This window comes from Lycorma delicatula, chromosome 1, assembly GCF_047948215.1.
Source record: "Lycorma delicatula isolate Av1 chromosome 1, ASM4794821v1, whole genome shotgun sequence".
NCBI lineage: Eukaryota > Metazoa > Arthropoda > Insecta > Hemiptera > Fulgoridae > Lycorma > Lycorma delicatula.
This window is the reverse complement of record NC_134455.1, coordinates 125,128,075-125,144,334: the sequence shown is the minus strand read 5'-3', so window position 1 is coordinate 125,144,334 and position 16,260 is coordinate 125,128,075. Positions and strand designations below refer to the sequence as shown.

The 16,260-nt window shown below is 30.1% G+C and overlaps 1 protein-coding gene across 6 annotated transcripts in view; it reads left to right on the top strand.

Annotated features, from left to right (window-relative positions):
* LOC142321891 (hexosaminidase D-like) overlaps positions 1–16,260 on the top strand; it is an 83,873-nt gene that overhangs the window by 11,263 nt on the left and 56,350 nt on the right. For 4 of the 6 annotated variants that reach the window (XM_075360411.1, XM_075360383.1, XM_075360418.1 and 1 more), the window contains 3 exons: positions 2,684–2,828; positions 6,199–6,589; positions 13,606–13,964. In XM_075360411.1, coding sequence (XP_075216526.1) covers positions 6,220–6,589; positions 13,606–13,964 — 729 coding nt within the window. In that variant the 5' untranslated portion in view covers positions 2,684–2,828; positions 6,199–6,219. Of the gene's footprint in view, positions 1–477; positions 543–2,683; positions 2,829–6,198; positions 6,590–13,605; positions 13,965–16,260 lie in introns of all 6 variants that reach the window. The other 2 variants (XM_075360393.1, XM_075360402.1) reach the window with 1 other exon arrangement.

The following is a 16,260-nucleotide window of genomic DNA, read 5'->3' as shown; positions in this document are numbered from 1 at the left end:
ATCTGCAAATAAAACAAATTGAAATACTATATAATTCTGATAAAATTATATTATTTACTTACTTTCCTGTGCTAGTTGTAATTTGGTTAATGAAAAGTTAAAATAGAATTTTCTGTAACTGGTTACATATTTATATTAGATATCTAGATTGCTTTCTGTTTTGTACTGATCTTTTAATCTCAGCATATTTTTAATATTTGTTATGTTTTTAATCATTTGCTTTGTAATACTGTATTTTCTGTTCCTTATAATTGTTACTTTCCTTTTGTGCTAATGTATCCTAGATGCCTTAACCTAGTTTTCTTTTCTTAGAATTCTATTAAAAGCATCTCCTCTCTAATTCATCCAAAATCTCTTAATTTTTCAACTACCTTATTTTTAACTTTATATTACAATTACACATTTTAAACATCCTTGTCTTTTTTGTTTTCCTATTTTTCATATTCTGCTGTCGTAAAACATTATACTTTATAAAAGTGCTGGTCTACATGCTGGATTGGGAATGCTAGCTTATTATCATGAAGTCCTAGATTCAAATTGAGGTTAGACTTGGTATTTTTCATTTGCTACAAAGATTTCTTCATCATAAATAGCCTAATGCATAATCTTCAAGCTTGTATGGAAAATTAATCATTAAATTTAAAAAAAAAATTATTAATCGCTTTGCTTAAGCAAAATCTTGTATCTTTTTAAAATTGCTTGACTTTTCAAAAAAAAAAAGATTACAAATCTTTCTCTTGTTATTGCATCAACACGATTTTTTAACAGTATGAAGAGTTTAATAAACACAAATTGAAAAGTGTGTTGTACAAATTCTAAGTGTGTTGTTCATGTGAGAGAATCCCTTACCTTCTGTACTGCATGAACTGCAGTATATTATTAAAACACCAGCAGGCAAAGACAATTTACAATCCAGTTAAAGAAAAGTTAAGAAAATTCATCCAGTAAATATAATGTAAATGTAGTAAATTATTATTTTTTTTTAAATTTTTAACTGACTTAAAAAAAGGGAGACTGGTCTCAATTCAGCATGTGATGATAAAGTGTTATTTTTAACTAGGTGCATCATTTTATTTTGTTAAGAAAACCTATAGTTTGTTTGCCTGTTTATTGTTTGTTCTATACATCACCTGTTGTTTGTTCTTTCAACGCCATGAATGGAAGATTTTTTTCAAGGTTGCAGTTGTAATAATTTAACAGACTTCCTGACCTTGCCTAATGATGAAATTTTGTACAATTATTAAGATCAAATGAGAATACAATTTCCACCAAAACTTTTGCAAACCTCGCCATGCGAGAGTAAATTAAGGGTGCGGGTGTAAAAAATTGCAAAATCTGCAAAACGGCTATGCAGGGTTTTGAAAATCCAAATTAACCCACTAATTAAACTCGTGCAATATATGATAACAATTTGATTAAAGTATGACTAAAAAGAATAAAGCAAGTTTTCAAAAATTTTTGTAATATTATTAAAACTTTTGTTGTTCCTATTTCATAGCAGGAAATTACGCCCCCATGCAAAAGTGCAACACACACTAGTAGCTCTCTGATGAGTAAACCGTGCTCGTAATTGAATTAATTAGGCGAAAATTAAAACAAAATATAAAATGGAATCATTGATGGTATTTATTTTACTGGAAGATTTAGTTACTAACAAAATAATCTTACTTAGCAATACTGTAAGCATTGTTTGTTGGGTCAGTTCACATTACAGACTAATTTGACTGTTGAAGAGGTACTAGTACTTTCATTGTACCCCCAAGGTTTTATTTTCTTTATTATCTTTCTTTTGTTTTTAGAAGTAATAAAAATTAGGATCATCAAAATCAACTTAAGATTAGGTATTTAATGATTACATACTGTGAAATGATTAAGTACTCTGAAAAGGGGATGATGCTTTACAACAGGAGGAGAATGGTTTTAGAGATAAACATTAGGCTGAAAGACAGAGTAAAATATGAAAGAGTGAAATAACTAAGGCTTAGCTTCTGAAAAACAGAAAGGAAAGGATGGTTGATTTCAGGAGTAGATGGTATAAGAACAGAGGGGAAACCATGAATTGATGGGTTGTTATAATAATTTTTCCACCACATCTTTCTATCCCCTCCGTCAAGAGTCAGCTGTCATTTTGAAAACAGGAAGTTTTATGAAAAATCCTTACAAATACATCATCTTACCTAATACCAAGGAAACTGACTGGAAAATTTTATAAAACTTTTAAAGTATGTTTTAAAACATACTTTGTATGTTCAAAACTTATGAAGTATGCCAATATGCTGTTGGTATATGTATCGCCAATTAGAAACTTTCTTCAATAGTTCTCGATATCCTTGCCGATATCCTAGTGAACATTACTGTAACAAACCACATGTAATTGAATGTTTGAACCTTTCTTAATACATCTAATTAGAATGTATAATTTTTTTCCATTTTAACTCCCTCTTCCTTTTACCTCATTTAGTTCTATCACAAATTTCCTTTATTATTTACTGTTTACAACATCATTGGTGATGCGCGAAGTTAGCCTATTGCGGAACTATTTATGAGTACTGTTTAGTGGTCTTTATTTCTGATATACAATTTATTACTATTTTAATATGGTTTGAGTATTTTTTTTTATTTAATAAAGTTCTTATTCTTTTTTTAAATTTTAAGTAGTTTTTTACTAATTTTTTTTTTACAGCAAAAAATTGTTCATTAATTTTTCTGATGGAATTTTCATGATTGTTCTGCTAAAAGAAACATCTACCATATTCATTTTATTAGTAAAAATGTTGTTTGTTACAATCAAACTTTATTATTGCCTACAAGGAGAATTTTCAGCTAAGGTAAGTAAATATTTTTTTACTGCTATTATAAAGCTTTTGTTTTTAATTTTTATACCTTCTATCATTAAAGGGCTTGTTCAAGAGAGGGATGAGTTAATAGTAATTGGTTTTTTTATGGTTAACATTATTTTATAAACTATAAAGGAAGATTAATAGATTTGATTTGTAATGAAGTGTAAATCTTTTTCATTAACCTTTACACATATCCAGTATAATAGGTGAAATTATCCCTACGTTGTGTAGATTTGAAGAAAATATTGTCCCTCTCCACTATCTTATTATAAAAAGAAATTTTTAAACTTCTAGTATGATTATGAAGGTCTAATATATGGATTTGAAAACTAGATCATGGATGTTCTTTGGTGGTTGGGTTTCAATTAATCACACACCTCAGGAGTAGTTAACTTGAGACTATACAAGACTACACTTCATTTACATTCATACATATCATCCTCAGAAGTAATACCTTATGGTGATTTTGGAGGCTATACAAAAAAATAAAAAAAAATTTATGAAGATGGAAAGTCAAAGAGTAAAGTGAATCTTTTCATCCCTTCTATCAGATAGCTGGCAGCATAGAAATTATTTATTTAATGCAATATGGAGAAAATTATTTGAGCAGAATTATGAACTAAGATATATGAATTGGTTACTTTAAAAGAGATAAGATTTCTTGCCGTGATAAACAATAGAAATGTTTACTTTTACATTTTGTTTACATTTCACTTTGAAAAAGATATGATATGGACACCACATGACTTCCTTGTACGCTTATTAAATGTCATATACACATTTTTAAAAGTACATAAAATTTTATTTCACTAATAACTGATTTTTTTTCATATTTATTTTTTTGCTGCTATTATTGAATTAATATTTATTGTAATTTTTTTTTTACGATCAGAGGTTAATAATTAGTAATAAATCAATATATTTAAATAAAAAATAAAAAATAAAAAATGAAGTATGATTCGAACCAATGTGCCTTCTCCTTGTAAGATCCAAATATTATATTAATTAAAATTTTATTTGACTATAATTCTGGAACCAATGAAAATAAGTACCACTTATGAAATATTTATTTAATAAGTATTTTTTATAATATATTTATTTTTTTAATTTTCTCTTATTTTCATTTTTTTAATGTTTTACTCAATGATTCTTGTAAACTTTCTATCATTGAAAAGCACTCAATGAGGGCTTATTACTGCAGGTAAGAAAAATTCCATAATCCAATTTTTTTTTTGATTTTGAGCTTTTTTGGACACTTATGGTCCAGTTGATTGCAATCAAAAGGGGAGGTGCACAACTAGATGTCTAAATCCAAAATTTCAATATCCTATGGCTAATCATTTTTGAGTTATGTGAAATACGTACGTACAGACATCATACCGAAACTAATCTAAATGGATTTAGGGATGGTCAAAATGGATATTTCGGTTGAAATCTGAAAATCGAAATTTTTCATGATCACAATACTTCCTTTACTGTAAGGAAGTAAAAATGATAACATCAAATCAATTAAATAGGAAGTTCATGGAAGTCATTAAAAAGAACTGATTAGAGTTGTTAATATAAGAATTGGCTCACCAATTTCAGTTATGTATGATAATTTTAATTCCTTTTTTATGTAATTATTTTACGGGGTAATCAATTGTGAATTACAAAGGAAAAATTTTGAAAGTAGCTTTGGAAGTAATAGAAAAAGCAGCATGGGTTTTTTTGTACAGTTTGATAGTATATTAATTCTTTATTCTTTCCATCTGCCATACCATCATACATTCTATTTTTATTTTTTTTTATGTTTTACTCTATGATTCTTATAAATGACTTTTTTTTCTTTTTTTTTTTTGATGAAGAAAATAATAATATTATTTAATTACAATATAATACTCTATAAATAGATGATATTTTTACTTTCAACCAGATAATTTTATAAGTAAAACCTGTAGACCTCTTTTTCAATAATCTTCATAGGAAGATAATAATAATATAAATAAAGATTTCAATGAATTCACCTATAATCCAAAATTGTAAGACTCACTTTCAAGTAATAATTAACTTGGATGTTAATAAAAAGTTAGTGGAAACCTGGTTGGTGAAAATGTTTTTAATTACAATTTAAATACTAGATATTCAGTACTAAATTAGCCTGGAAAATCAAACAAATGCAGTGGAATCTGTATACTTTTTAGATATAATTTAAATGTAGAAAGACTTAGTTATGAAGTAATGGAAGTCTCTTTTAGATGTTTTGAACTTAAAAAAAACCTTTCCTTCATTGCTGTGTATCAGTCATTTTGATACAAAATGACATTCTCTACATCAAAAGTGTACATCAGAAGTGTAAATTATTGTTATATATTTGTTTATTTTCTCCAATCATTTTTCCAGCTATACCTGTGTGTTTGTGTGTAGTCTGGAACAGACTGCATTATTAAAAACAAACAATCTGGTCTTTATAAAATATAACAATTTAACATTTATACCAGTCAGCATAACTTGACTTCATTTATAATAACTTTAAAAAAAATTACATATTGCTGTTTTTATAATATTCTTACACAAACATTGATAACGTGGTAATAACTGGTTTAACAATAATAATTTTCTTTAAATTAAAAAATTTTCCCTGGTTAGTTAACTGCTTATTTTTGTAACTATAACATACCAAATAAGATATTATAAGTTACAATTAAATGACATGCTAAATTTGTTTCATCTAAACTAAATTAGAAGCATAATTGTGAATAAGTAAGATTGTATATATAATATAATGTTCATAGCTGCATTCATATAAATATAATTCTAAGGTTTTGTGTGAATAATTTATCATTAATTTTAGCTATCATTTTTAATTAATTTGAAGCTAAAGATTACATCATGTGTTTGACAAGCTGAACAGTTTTATAGTAACTGTTTAAAAAGTTTGTTATGGATGTCATTCTAAAGGTAATATGAAATAAAAACATTACTATAGGGTATTTTACCTCATATGATTACTACTGTGATTTTTCTTTTTTGAACAAAGCAACTTTGCTTTCCTTATAACTCGAAAAGTGTGTTTTTTATTTGGAACTTTTAGAAACATTCTTGTACATATCGTTTCTCAAATTCTTATCCAGAATACATTCTTTTTTAACCTAGCCCTTTTCTTTTGTGCTTTCTTTCTTAAACTTAATATAAGTAATTATTTTACTTTAATTTTAATAATATATAGGTTAATTTATTACAATAATCCGTGTATAGTTTAATTCATTTCACATAACAAGTTTTTTTTTATTGATTGTTGTTTTTGATGATTGAATTGCTGTTACAGTATATGCATTTCATGACCCTAAAATATTAATTTTTTAAAATTTTGTTTCAGTTATAAGAAATATTAGTAAAAATGTATCCATGGACGAAACGATCTACTTTTAAAGTGAGAGATAAATTTCCTGGATTTAATATATGTTGTTATCGTGGCAGAGCACAAACAGTATTTTTTGGAATGATCTTGATGATGATGGTTCTTATTTTATATCGCATAGCAGCTAGTGAGACTGAATCTCCTAAAGTGACTAGGGATAATAAAAAACTACTTGCTTTAGAAAAAATGAAAAAGCGAACTATGGAAAATATTAATGAAGTAATGGAAATAACACAGTCTTTTGAACATTTGGCTTGGCAGAAAGAATATGAAGGGAAAATAATTTCAGCTGCTAAAAAGGGTTTGCTTGGATCACATAGATTGGTTGGATCATATAATAGCATAAAAGGTAAAGGAATTTTTTAGTTTTTATTTAATACTTTTGCATCTGTTGCTTAAAGTTGCCTTCTTAAGAATTTATTTTATTAGTAAAAGAGGTAACAAAACAAACATTAAACAAGTTTATTCTGTATAAACCAACCACATCTTATTAGTAAACTAGTCAGCCTAAGTTAGTAGAATGAGGAACTTGTTTTTCTCGTTAAGATTGACTAGAGAAAGAGAACATAACAGGTAATAATTTATTTTTATTCTGTTGTTGCATAATACCTTATGTTCCAAAGGGTAGTACATGTCACAAGTACATACAAAACGTAAATATAATACGTACATCTATATATATATATATATATATATATAAAAATGAATGTTTGTTTGTCCCATATGTATTGTTATACCATTCATCCGATTGCAATGAAACTTTGGTAAGTTGTTGTGCACATGCCCATTAAGGTTTCTGAATTAGTTTGGACTCGCTGGTGACGCTGGGGGTCAAGATATTTCGAAAAATTGATTTAAGGACCAATTTGGCTCATATTCATAGTAAATATTAGTTACATGAAAAGAAAAATTTTTGAAAAACTATACCCGCTAGGTGGCATTGGTTTCGAGATATTTACAAAACAAATATACAGATAGACTTTCTTCTTCTATATTTATGAAAGGCAGTATTCGCATGTGTGTCCGCTATAGGCTAAAAAACTACTGGACTGATTTATGTGCAGATTTTTTAAAAATTGTCCGCGTTGTTGAGAGAGGGTTTAAAGCTATTGAAATTCTTGATTTGACCAGTTGAAAGAAAGTTATGAGTATTTTGAACTGACTACTGTACTTAGATAGTAGTTTGAATTAAATCCAATAGATAGTGTTGTTTTGACAATTGGATTTATTTACATTCTGACTTGTATAAAGTGAAAAGTTAAATTTTGTAAAGTTCCATAATGTTTTGTAAGTTTCTTAATGTCCAGTATTAATTGTGATGATTTTGTAGTCATATCTCTTTTCGTTAAAAATTTATTTTCCACTGACTACTGTGTTTGGAGAGTGGTTTGAATTATTAGTGGTTTGATAGGTAGTGCTGTTGTTTTGCCAATTGGATTTATCTACATTCTGACTTTTATAAAGTGAAAGGTGAAATTTTGTGAAGTTCCTTAATGTTCTGTTTTTTAATATTTTATCAAACTTTCAATTGTGTTCATTTAATCTACATATTCTAAAATCTAGCAATATCGAAGCATTGCCGTATCTGCTAGTTAAAAATAAAATACAAAAAATATTCACAGAATACAAAATACTCAGAGAATTCAAGAAAAATATTCCAAATCACAATCATTTTTCACAAAATTATAAAATACCAAATGCCTCATCATTAGGTTGCAAGATCACCAGTCACAGCACAGAACGTCAAACATATTACAACTTTCTATTAGTAATTTAAAAAAAATATTTTTATCTAAGTATACATTACAATTGATCGCAACCATAATAATTGCTGTTGTCCATAAAAAATTCATTTATTAATAGTTTTTCTCAAAAAGCTAATTGGATAGGCTACACTCAAAGATATATCTGCATTAAAAAAGTGTGAGGGCAAGAGGAAGAAGGAGGAAGGGATTGTTGGATGATTTGAATGGGAGACAAGGATTCTGTAATTTAAAAGAAATAGCTCAGTACAAACTATCATGGAAAATGCTGTTTCTTGATACCTGACATTTACATTAAAGAAGAAGTTTTACTCCTGAAAACTTTCAGAACATGTTTTTTGAAAATATTGCTGGAATCAATCTTTCTGACAGTTACAGGAAGATTTTTACAATGTTGTATACCAACATAACAAGGGTTGGTTATTGCAGCAAGGGTTGGCTGTTTCAAAAGCAGGAGCTCACAATCTGTAATAATTTGTATTAACAACACTGATAGACAAAAAAAAAATTGCTTAATGTTTGAATCTAAATGTGATATACCATTTCTTGAATTGCTTTTTTGCATAAAAAATATGCACACATTGGGTTGCATGAATATTAACAGATGAACAAAAGCAGATACGCCTGCAGGTGACACACATTGTTAGCACAATATGAAGAAAATGGCAATGAATTTTTAGTCGTCACTAGTGGCAGCTCGTAGCTAAAATTAGAGGGGGTGCTGCTCCAGAAAATCTTTTTCTGGCCCTTTTCAAAGCCATAGCTAAAGTTTCCTGTAAAATAAAAGAACCAAAAAAAAAATGAATCAAATAGAATAGCTGGAAGCAAGATAATAACACTGATAGACAAAAAAAAAATTTTACGTTTCTCTAAGCAGTACAATTTCTTGAATTGCTTTTTTGCTTACATTACAGATTTGTAAATGCAATTGCTCTGTCACCCTTAGTTTTAAATAAATTACTCTTCAGAAAAAATTAAGGGAAAATATAGTTAAAATCTGTAAAATTTATGATTTTGCATGGTCGTACCTGTGTTAGAATGGTTTTGCTGATTCTTCTCTTTTAAAAATAGCCTCAGGGACATCCTTAATTAATGTCCAAAGCAGTCGGCTAGCATGTTAGTATTCCATTACCCTTTATAGCGGCTTTCCATTACCGAAATGTCTTGGTGGAAACGTTCATGTGTTCATCACTTACGTTTCCAAGGTTGTCTGGGAAAAATCTAGATGTGAGTGGAGAAAAAATATATTCAAAGACATATTACATCCCATAGCTCTGTATGAGGTAAGAAGTTGATAACAATATTGTGGTAATTGTCGGATTTCTGTTTGCAGATAAAATCTTTGCAAATGTCTTTAAATGAAGCTCATGCTGCACTTTCTTCATTATTTAACATTGTGTTAAATACATCATCTTTGACCAACTTTCTTATTTGCGGACCAACAAATATTCCTTCTTTAATTTTTTCTTCACTTACATTTGTAAATTTCTGCCTGATGAACAAAAATCCAGCACTATCCTTCTTCATTCCTTTTACAGAATTTTTCTTTAGACTTTGCTTGATATTGCGAGGGGGTAAAAAGATTTTTTGGGATCAACTAAGGGCTCATGAATAATTTATTTCCTGTTTGGAGTTAAGTTGTCTCGTTTCTTTCATTCTTTGGTAACATAATGTTTATCCCTAACTTGGCTGTCCCATTTGCAAAGAAAACACATGTACTTAGTATAGCCTAACTGCATGCCTAACAAAATAGCTATAACTTTCAAATCACCACATATGTTCTAGCTATGTTTTTTATAATTATCTTTTCAAGAATGTCTTTCATCACATCGTATGTCTCTTTCAAATTAATACCATAAGTGATTGGTATCGAAGGATATTTGTTACCCTTGTGTAATAGAAACACTTTTAAACTATACCTGGACAAATCTATGAAAAGGCGCCAGTCCTCAGGTTTATTAACTTGTCCTAAATGCAACATAAGCTCATCAATATTTGTGCAATAAACCAAATTATTTTCATCAATAAAGTACTGAGAAAATTCTTTTTCTTTATATCAGTTTTGAAAACCTGAAATTTTTATATCTTTTTTTTAAGTAAATTTCAACCTTGCAGTCTTGATCCTAACAGTTCAGCTTGATTTTTTGATAAACTTAAATCCCCAACCAAGTCATTTAATTCACCTTGTGATATAAGATGTAGCTTATTGGAATATAATTCTAAATCAAAATCATTGTTGTCTTCTTCAGTACTGCCTGATTCTTCATCACTGCTTTCGAAACATACATTCACAGGTGGCTCAGGAACTGGAATAATTTCACTGTGAGATACAGGCCTGATTGCAGATTGCAGTGAAGGATATTTTACAGTACGTTCAGATTTTTTAGAAATTCCAGACACACTTGATAAACAAAAGTAACAGTCAGTTACATGATCCTTTGGTTCATGCCAAACCATAGGTATACAAAATGTCAAAGCCTTCCATTTACCTTTCAGTCATCCTCTTAAATATACAGAACAATAAATTCACATTATATGAGGAGCCCACGTCTTATCCTGATCACAAAGTTTACACTGAAAGTACAAATGATATGTTTTTTAATTAAAGGTGTAATGTTTTTTCTATTTGATTTTACGGTAAACTATCCACATACATAACAAAAGGTATCCACATCATTTACACAATTTCAAGGCATTGCGACACTGCACTGATAACAAACTTAATACAGCAATAAGAGTGAACAAAATTAATTCATTTCTAAATCTAGTGCTTAATACAAACAACATAGCTGTGTTTTCAGCTACATGTTTTGACCTGAACAGACATGATTAATCTTGTCCATGAAGGCTCACTCTTCAGTATTAGATATGATGTCATAATATGTGACTATGATATGATTTAATTTTGATTTGAATTACTAGATTTTAATTTATGTACCACAAAATTCTCCTTAACTTTCCTGTGTCGTCCACCTATTTTACCAATGATCATTTTTCTTTCCACTTCTGAACACTTTTCTTTAATCCACTCTACTTTCTCTAATTTGCTCTTTCTGTTTATAGTATATCTTAATTGTCGATAGTTCCTTTTACTTTCTTCATCACTAGCATTCTTATATTTTCTACATTCATCCATTAGCTGCAATATATCGTCTGAAACCCAAGGTTTTCTACCAGTTCTCTTTGTTCTGCCTAAGTTTGCTTCTGCTGATTTAATAATTTCCTTTTTAACATTCTCCCATTCTTCTTCTATATTTAATACCATATTTTTTTACTCAGTCCTGTTTCAATGCCCTCCACAAAGGTTTTCTTCACCACCTCTTCATCAAGCTTCTCTAAATTCCATCGATTCATCTGACACCTTTTTTTCAGGTTTTTAAACCCCAGTCTGCATTTCATTATCTCTAAATTATGATAACTATCAATGTCTGCTCCAGGATAAGCTTTGGAGTTGACGAGTTGATTTCTAAATCTTTGCTTAACCATGATATAATCTATCTGATACCTTGCAGTATCGCCTGGCTTTTTCCATGTGTATATTCTTCTATTATGATATTTAAACTGGGTGTTGGCAATTACTAAATTATATTTCATGCAAAACTCAATGAATTCGTACCCTCTTTCATTCCTTTGGTCCAGCCCATATTCACCCACAATATTTCCTTCCTTGCCTTTTCCAATGGTAGCATTCCAATCTCCAGCAATTATTGAATTTTCATCCCCTTTTATGTGTTTAATTGCTTTGTTAATTTCTTCATATACACAGTTTCCCTCATCATCATCATGGGCACGTGTAGGCATATAGACGTTGACAATTGTTCTTGGCTTAGGTTTTGATTTTATCCTTATTACAATGATTCTATTGCTATATATTTTGAAATACTGTACTCTCTTTCTTATCTTCTTATTCATTATGAAACCTTCTCCTGCCTGCCCTTTATTTGACACCGAGTTAATCACCAGACCAAAAATTGTTTTTCTCTCCCCACCGAACCTCGCTAATTTCTACTACATCTATATTTAACCTATCCATTTACCTTTTTAAAATTTAAAACCTACCAACCTTTTTTAGACTTCTAATGTTTTAAGCTTCAACTCGCAGAATGTTATTCTTTAATTTTCTGATGACCTCTTCCTTAGTAGTCCCCATTTGGAGATTCGAACAAGGGACTAGTTTACCTCCAGAATATTTTACCAAGGAAGGCGCCTCCATCTTTGTTACATGAAAATGCAGAGAGCTACGTTTTCTTAAGAAAAAAAGCCAGCTGTAGTTTTCTATTGCTTTCAACTGCACAGTTCTCAGAAGATTGAGTGATGCTGATATGGCCGTATAAGTCCTCCTGATCTATGCTCTTAACAACTACTGAAAGAGCTGTTGCCCTCTTTCATGAATCATTCCTTAGTCTGACTCTCAACAGATACCTCTTCAATATGGTTGCACCTTTGGTCCAGCTACTCTGTATCACTGAGTACTCAAGCCCCCTCACCATCGGCAAGGTCTCATGATTCATAGAGGGAAAAACTGTAACTATTCTCTTTTAAATATTATTTTCCTAAAACTCCTACAGATCTTTCAGGCTAAGGCACACTGTACTCTGGCAACTTCTTTCAACCTGAAGTCAGCATGGCATCTGTACAATCAGAGCACTTATTGCTTTGACTTTATCCAATGCTGGATTAGCACAGTTTTGTAATCGCCGGCCAATCTGTATTTTGATGTCCTCCAAAATGTTGTCTTTATACTTTTCCCAAAGAGAGGATGCATCAGAAAGATAGCAAATACTCACACTATACTGTTTTAAAATTTTGAAAGGAAAACAACTTGAAGAAGATTTTTCCAGAGTTGAATCCCACTGTTTATCATCTTTGAGCAGGCCAAGAGCTTTGCATGCAGATTGGAATGTAGGATGTAAAACGTCATCCACTGTTTTCAGATAAGAATAAGACAATGATAGCATTCAACATCATTTGGGTGATTAGTATATTCTCTGCCTAAAGCAGAATGTTTGGTCGCCCCTTAGAAGTCAAATTTTGTAAATCCTTTCTTATTACATCTTTACAGTATAAAACAAACATATTCTCAGATTTTTGTATCTGATTATAATAGTTTAGGCTGGGCTTTGATGAGCCCTGCCTACTCACTGAATGAATGACTTTTAGCTGACTGAATGTATCACTCAGTCAGGACATCTTCTTTTGTATATAGATTTTACCCAGTGAATAAACTGGCTGGCTATATTCATCTAAATATATAATATGTATATATACTTAGATGAATATACTACATCTCTGTGAAGCTCTCAGTGCCCACAGGTAGTTTTTCCTGACCGATTAAGTGTGCTCATCAAATATGAATTTATGCTTTTATTGGGAAGTAGTTGGATTCAAGAAGTTGGGCTTGGTTCAGTGTTATGATTTATTATGTGTATATATAATTATTTGTTGTTTTTGTGTATAATTTTTTGTGATTTAATTTCATGAACCATGGTGTTAAAGATAACTCATGCAATTAGTAAATTTCTGGTACTGCTTATATGTTAATCAAGAATGTGTCTATTATCACTGTGGTAGTATTTACATTTATATTTTATTTCTGTTTCAGGTGATATTCCATCAAAGAATTGGAATAAAAATATCCCTTTATTTAATGGTCAACGAATTGTACATTTAGATTTGAAAGGTGCACCACCTAAAGTATCTTACTATCAAGAATTATTTCCCATAATAAGTAGCCTTGGTGGTACAGGACTACTTATTGAATATGAAGACATGTTTCCTTATCGTCACGTTGATCTCACAGCACGTAACGCTTATTCTAAAAAAGATATATTAAGAATTATTGAATTAGCTTCACATAATAATTTAGAAGTGATACCTTTAATTCAGACATTTGGCCATCTTGAATTCATGCTGAAACTGAAAAAGTATAAACATCTTCGTGAAGTTTCTCAGTACCCACAGGTAAATTTTTTTTTGACTGATTTAAGTCTAATTAAAAATTGCAAACTTATTTGCAATAATATTATTATTATTATTTGCAATATTTCCCAAGAAATAAATTGCAAATTTATTTCACTGCAACATTTAATATGTAATTCTGTACACGCATGATTTTTATTGCTTTATCAATAAATTCAGTTACTGTCCTGTAGTCTTTGTGTATAATCATATTAAATGCATTTGTTTTATTATAATCTTTCATAATAAGAGGATCTGTTGGACAACACTATTCATTAATTCCTTTTCTTCAGCAGAGTCTCTGGTAAAATCTGTCTCTAAATATTTATTTCTGTTTATGTGATCTTTTCTTACATTACTTTCCTATATTTACATATTGTTCTCTCTCCTTTCTTTATTACCCCCTCATTTCAAATAAATGTTTTAACTTTGTTAAATGTTACATACATAGTTAAATACTTCTTCTAAAACTACAAAACATACATTGAAACCTTGGCCTTTTTCTATATATATTTCAGTTGTTTAGATTGCTCCTGTTATATCACTTGTATCAAGGAGTGTTAAAAAAAGAAAACTTGTGCAAAAAAATGTTATTTATGTATTTACAACTTTGTGTAGGTTTGTTACCTTTAAAGTAATTCCAGTTGCATACATCCCTTTCAATGTTCTTCCATTGAAATGGTCTTTGGAACATTTCCTGGAACTCATTTTTTGTGGATAGAATTCAGCTTTGTATCCTACTTTCCTCATTCTCATTTATGGTTTGAAAACGATCTCCTTTCAAGGTTACCTTCAATTTGGGACTCAAGAAAAATTCTGTTAAAACCAAATTTAGAATAGGATGGGTGAGACATAACAGTTGTTTTGTGTTTTGCCAGACAATAAGAAGTAACATGAGCTGGCACATTGTCGTGGTGCAACATCCAGCTCTGATTTTCTCACAGCTATGGCGTTTTTCTGCATACAGTATCAATCACTTGTCACAAAACTTCTATGTAGAACTCCTCATTTAGTGTTTTATCTCATGGGACAAGTTCCTAAAGAACCAAGCCTTTCTAGTCAAAAAAAAAAAACCACCACCATTATTTTCACATTTGATTGATGCATGCAGGCTTTTATTGGTTGGGACCGTCCTTTCCCAATCCACCATGACAGTTGCATTTTGATTTCTGCAGTGCAGCTATAACTCAAGTCTCATCTCCTGTTATGTAAGGCTTGAATTTTGCAGACATGTGATGCATATTAAGTTTTTCTGTTAAAATTGTGTGGTCATGATATCCTCTTCTGATGCCAGAGTCCTCATTAATCTCTCAAATGGTTAAGCAGTAATCTTCATAAATCATTAAAAAAAATACATCAAAGTTATCATAATTTGTTGATGTGGTTGTCCAGGTCTGGGATCTTCATTGGTTGATGTTCTGTTTCCTTTAAAACTATTGATTCTATTCATAGTATTGTTAGCCACAAAGTTAACATATGAATGTGTGTGTGTACATACATAGTATAATTACAGAGCACCAGACACCAAGTTTTTTCATTTCATGATTTCCTGGTATCGCAGGTGTTTTTAATTTTTAAAAAAACAAAGAAGAGTCAAAATCTAAAAGTGTGTAACCATTGCTACATATTGATGCTTATTTAAGTAGGTAGGTAATCAATTAAATTTTACGCAGGTATATATGAGGCATGATTCAAAAGTAAAGGCCGATAAATTATAAATAGTGATTGACAACACTGATTGGTTTGTGTATGTATAGTAGCATTAACTGATCTGTTGGACATGCAACCACCACATTGCCGTCAGTTAATTGTTATTTTCTTTTGCGAGACAAAGGGTTAAAATGAGTGCAGTAATAAGAAACCATGCAAATTTTGAAGTTCGATCAGTGAATCGATTTCTAAACAGAAGACGACACAAAGCTGCTGAAATTCACTATCAATTATGTGAAACATAGGCCCATCGAAATAAGTGAAGAAAAAGTGAGGCAATGGTGTCGTGAGTTTAAGGAAGGCTGTTTCAGATATTTATGATGAACAGAGAAGTGGCAGGCCTAATGTCTGAAGTGACAATATTTTTATTTTTTTATTAAAAACACATATAACTTTAATTATCATCTTACCATACATTTGTGATAGAAATTTCCTACATGTTTCGCCACATCAATATGTCAGAATCATCAGGGAATGAAAACACCCACAATTACATTTTATCAATCTTGCATACAAAAACCACATAACACACACCTCTCTCTCTCTCTCTCTCTCTCTCTCTCTCTCTCTCTCTCTCTCTCTCTCTCTC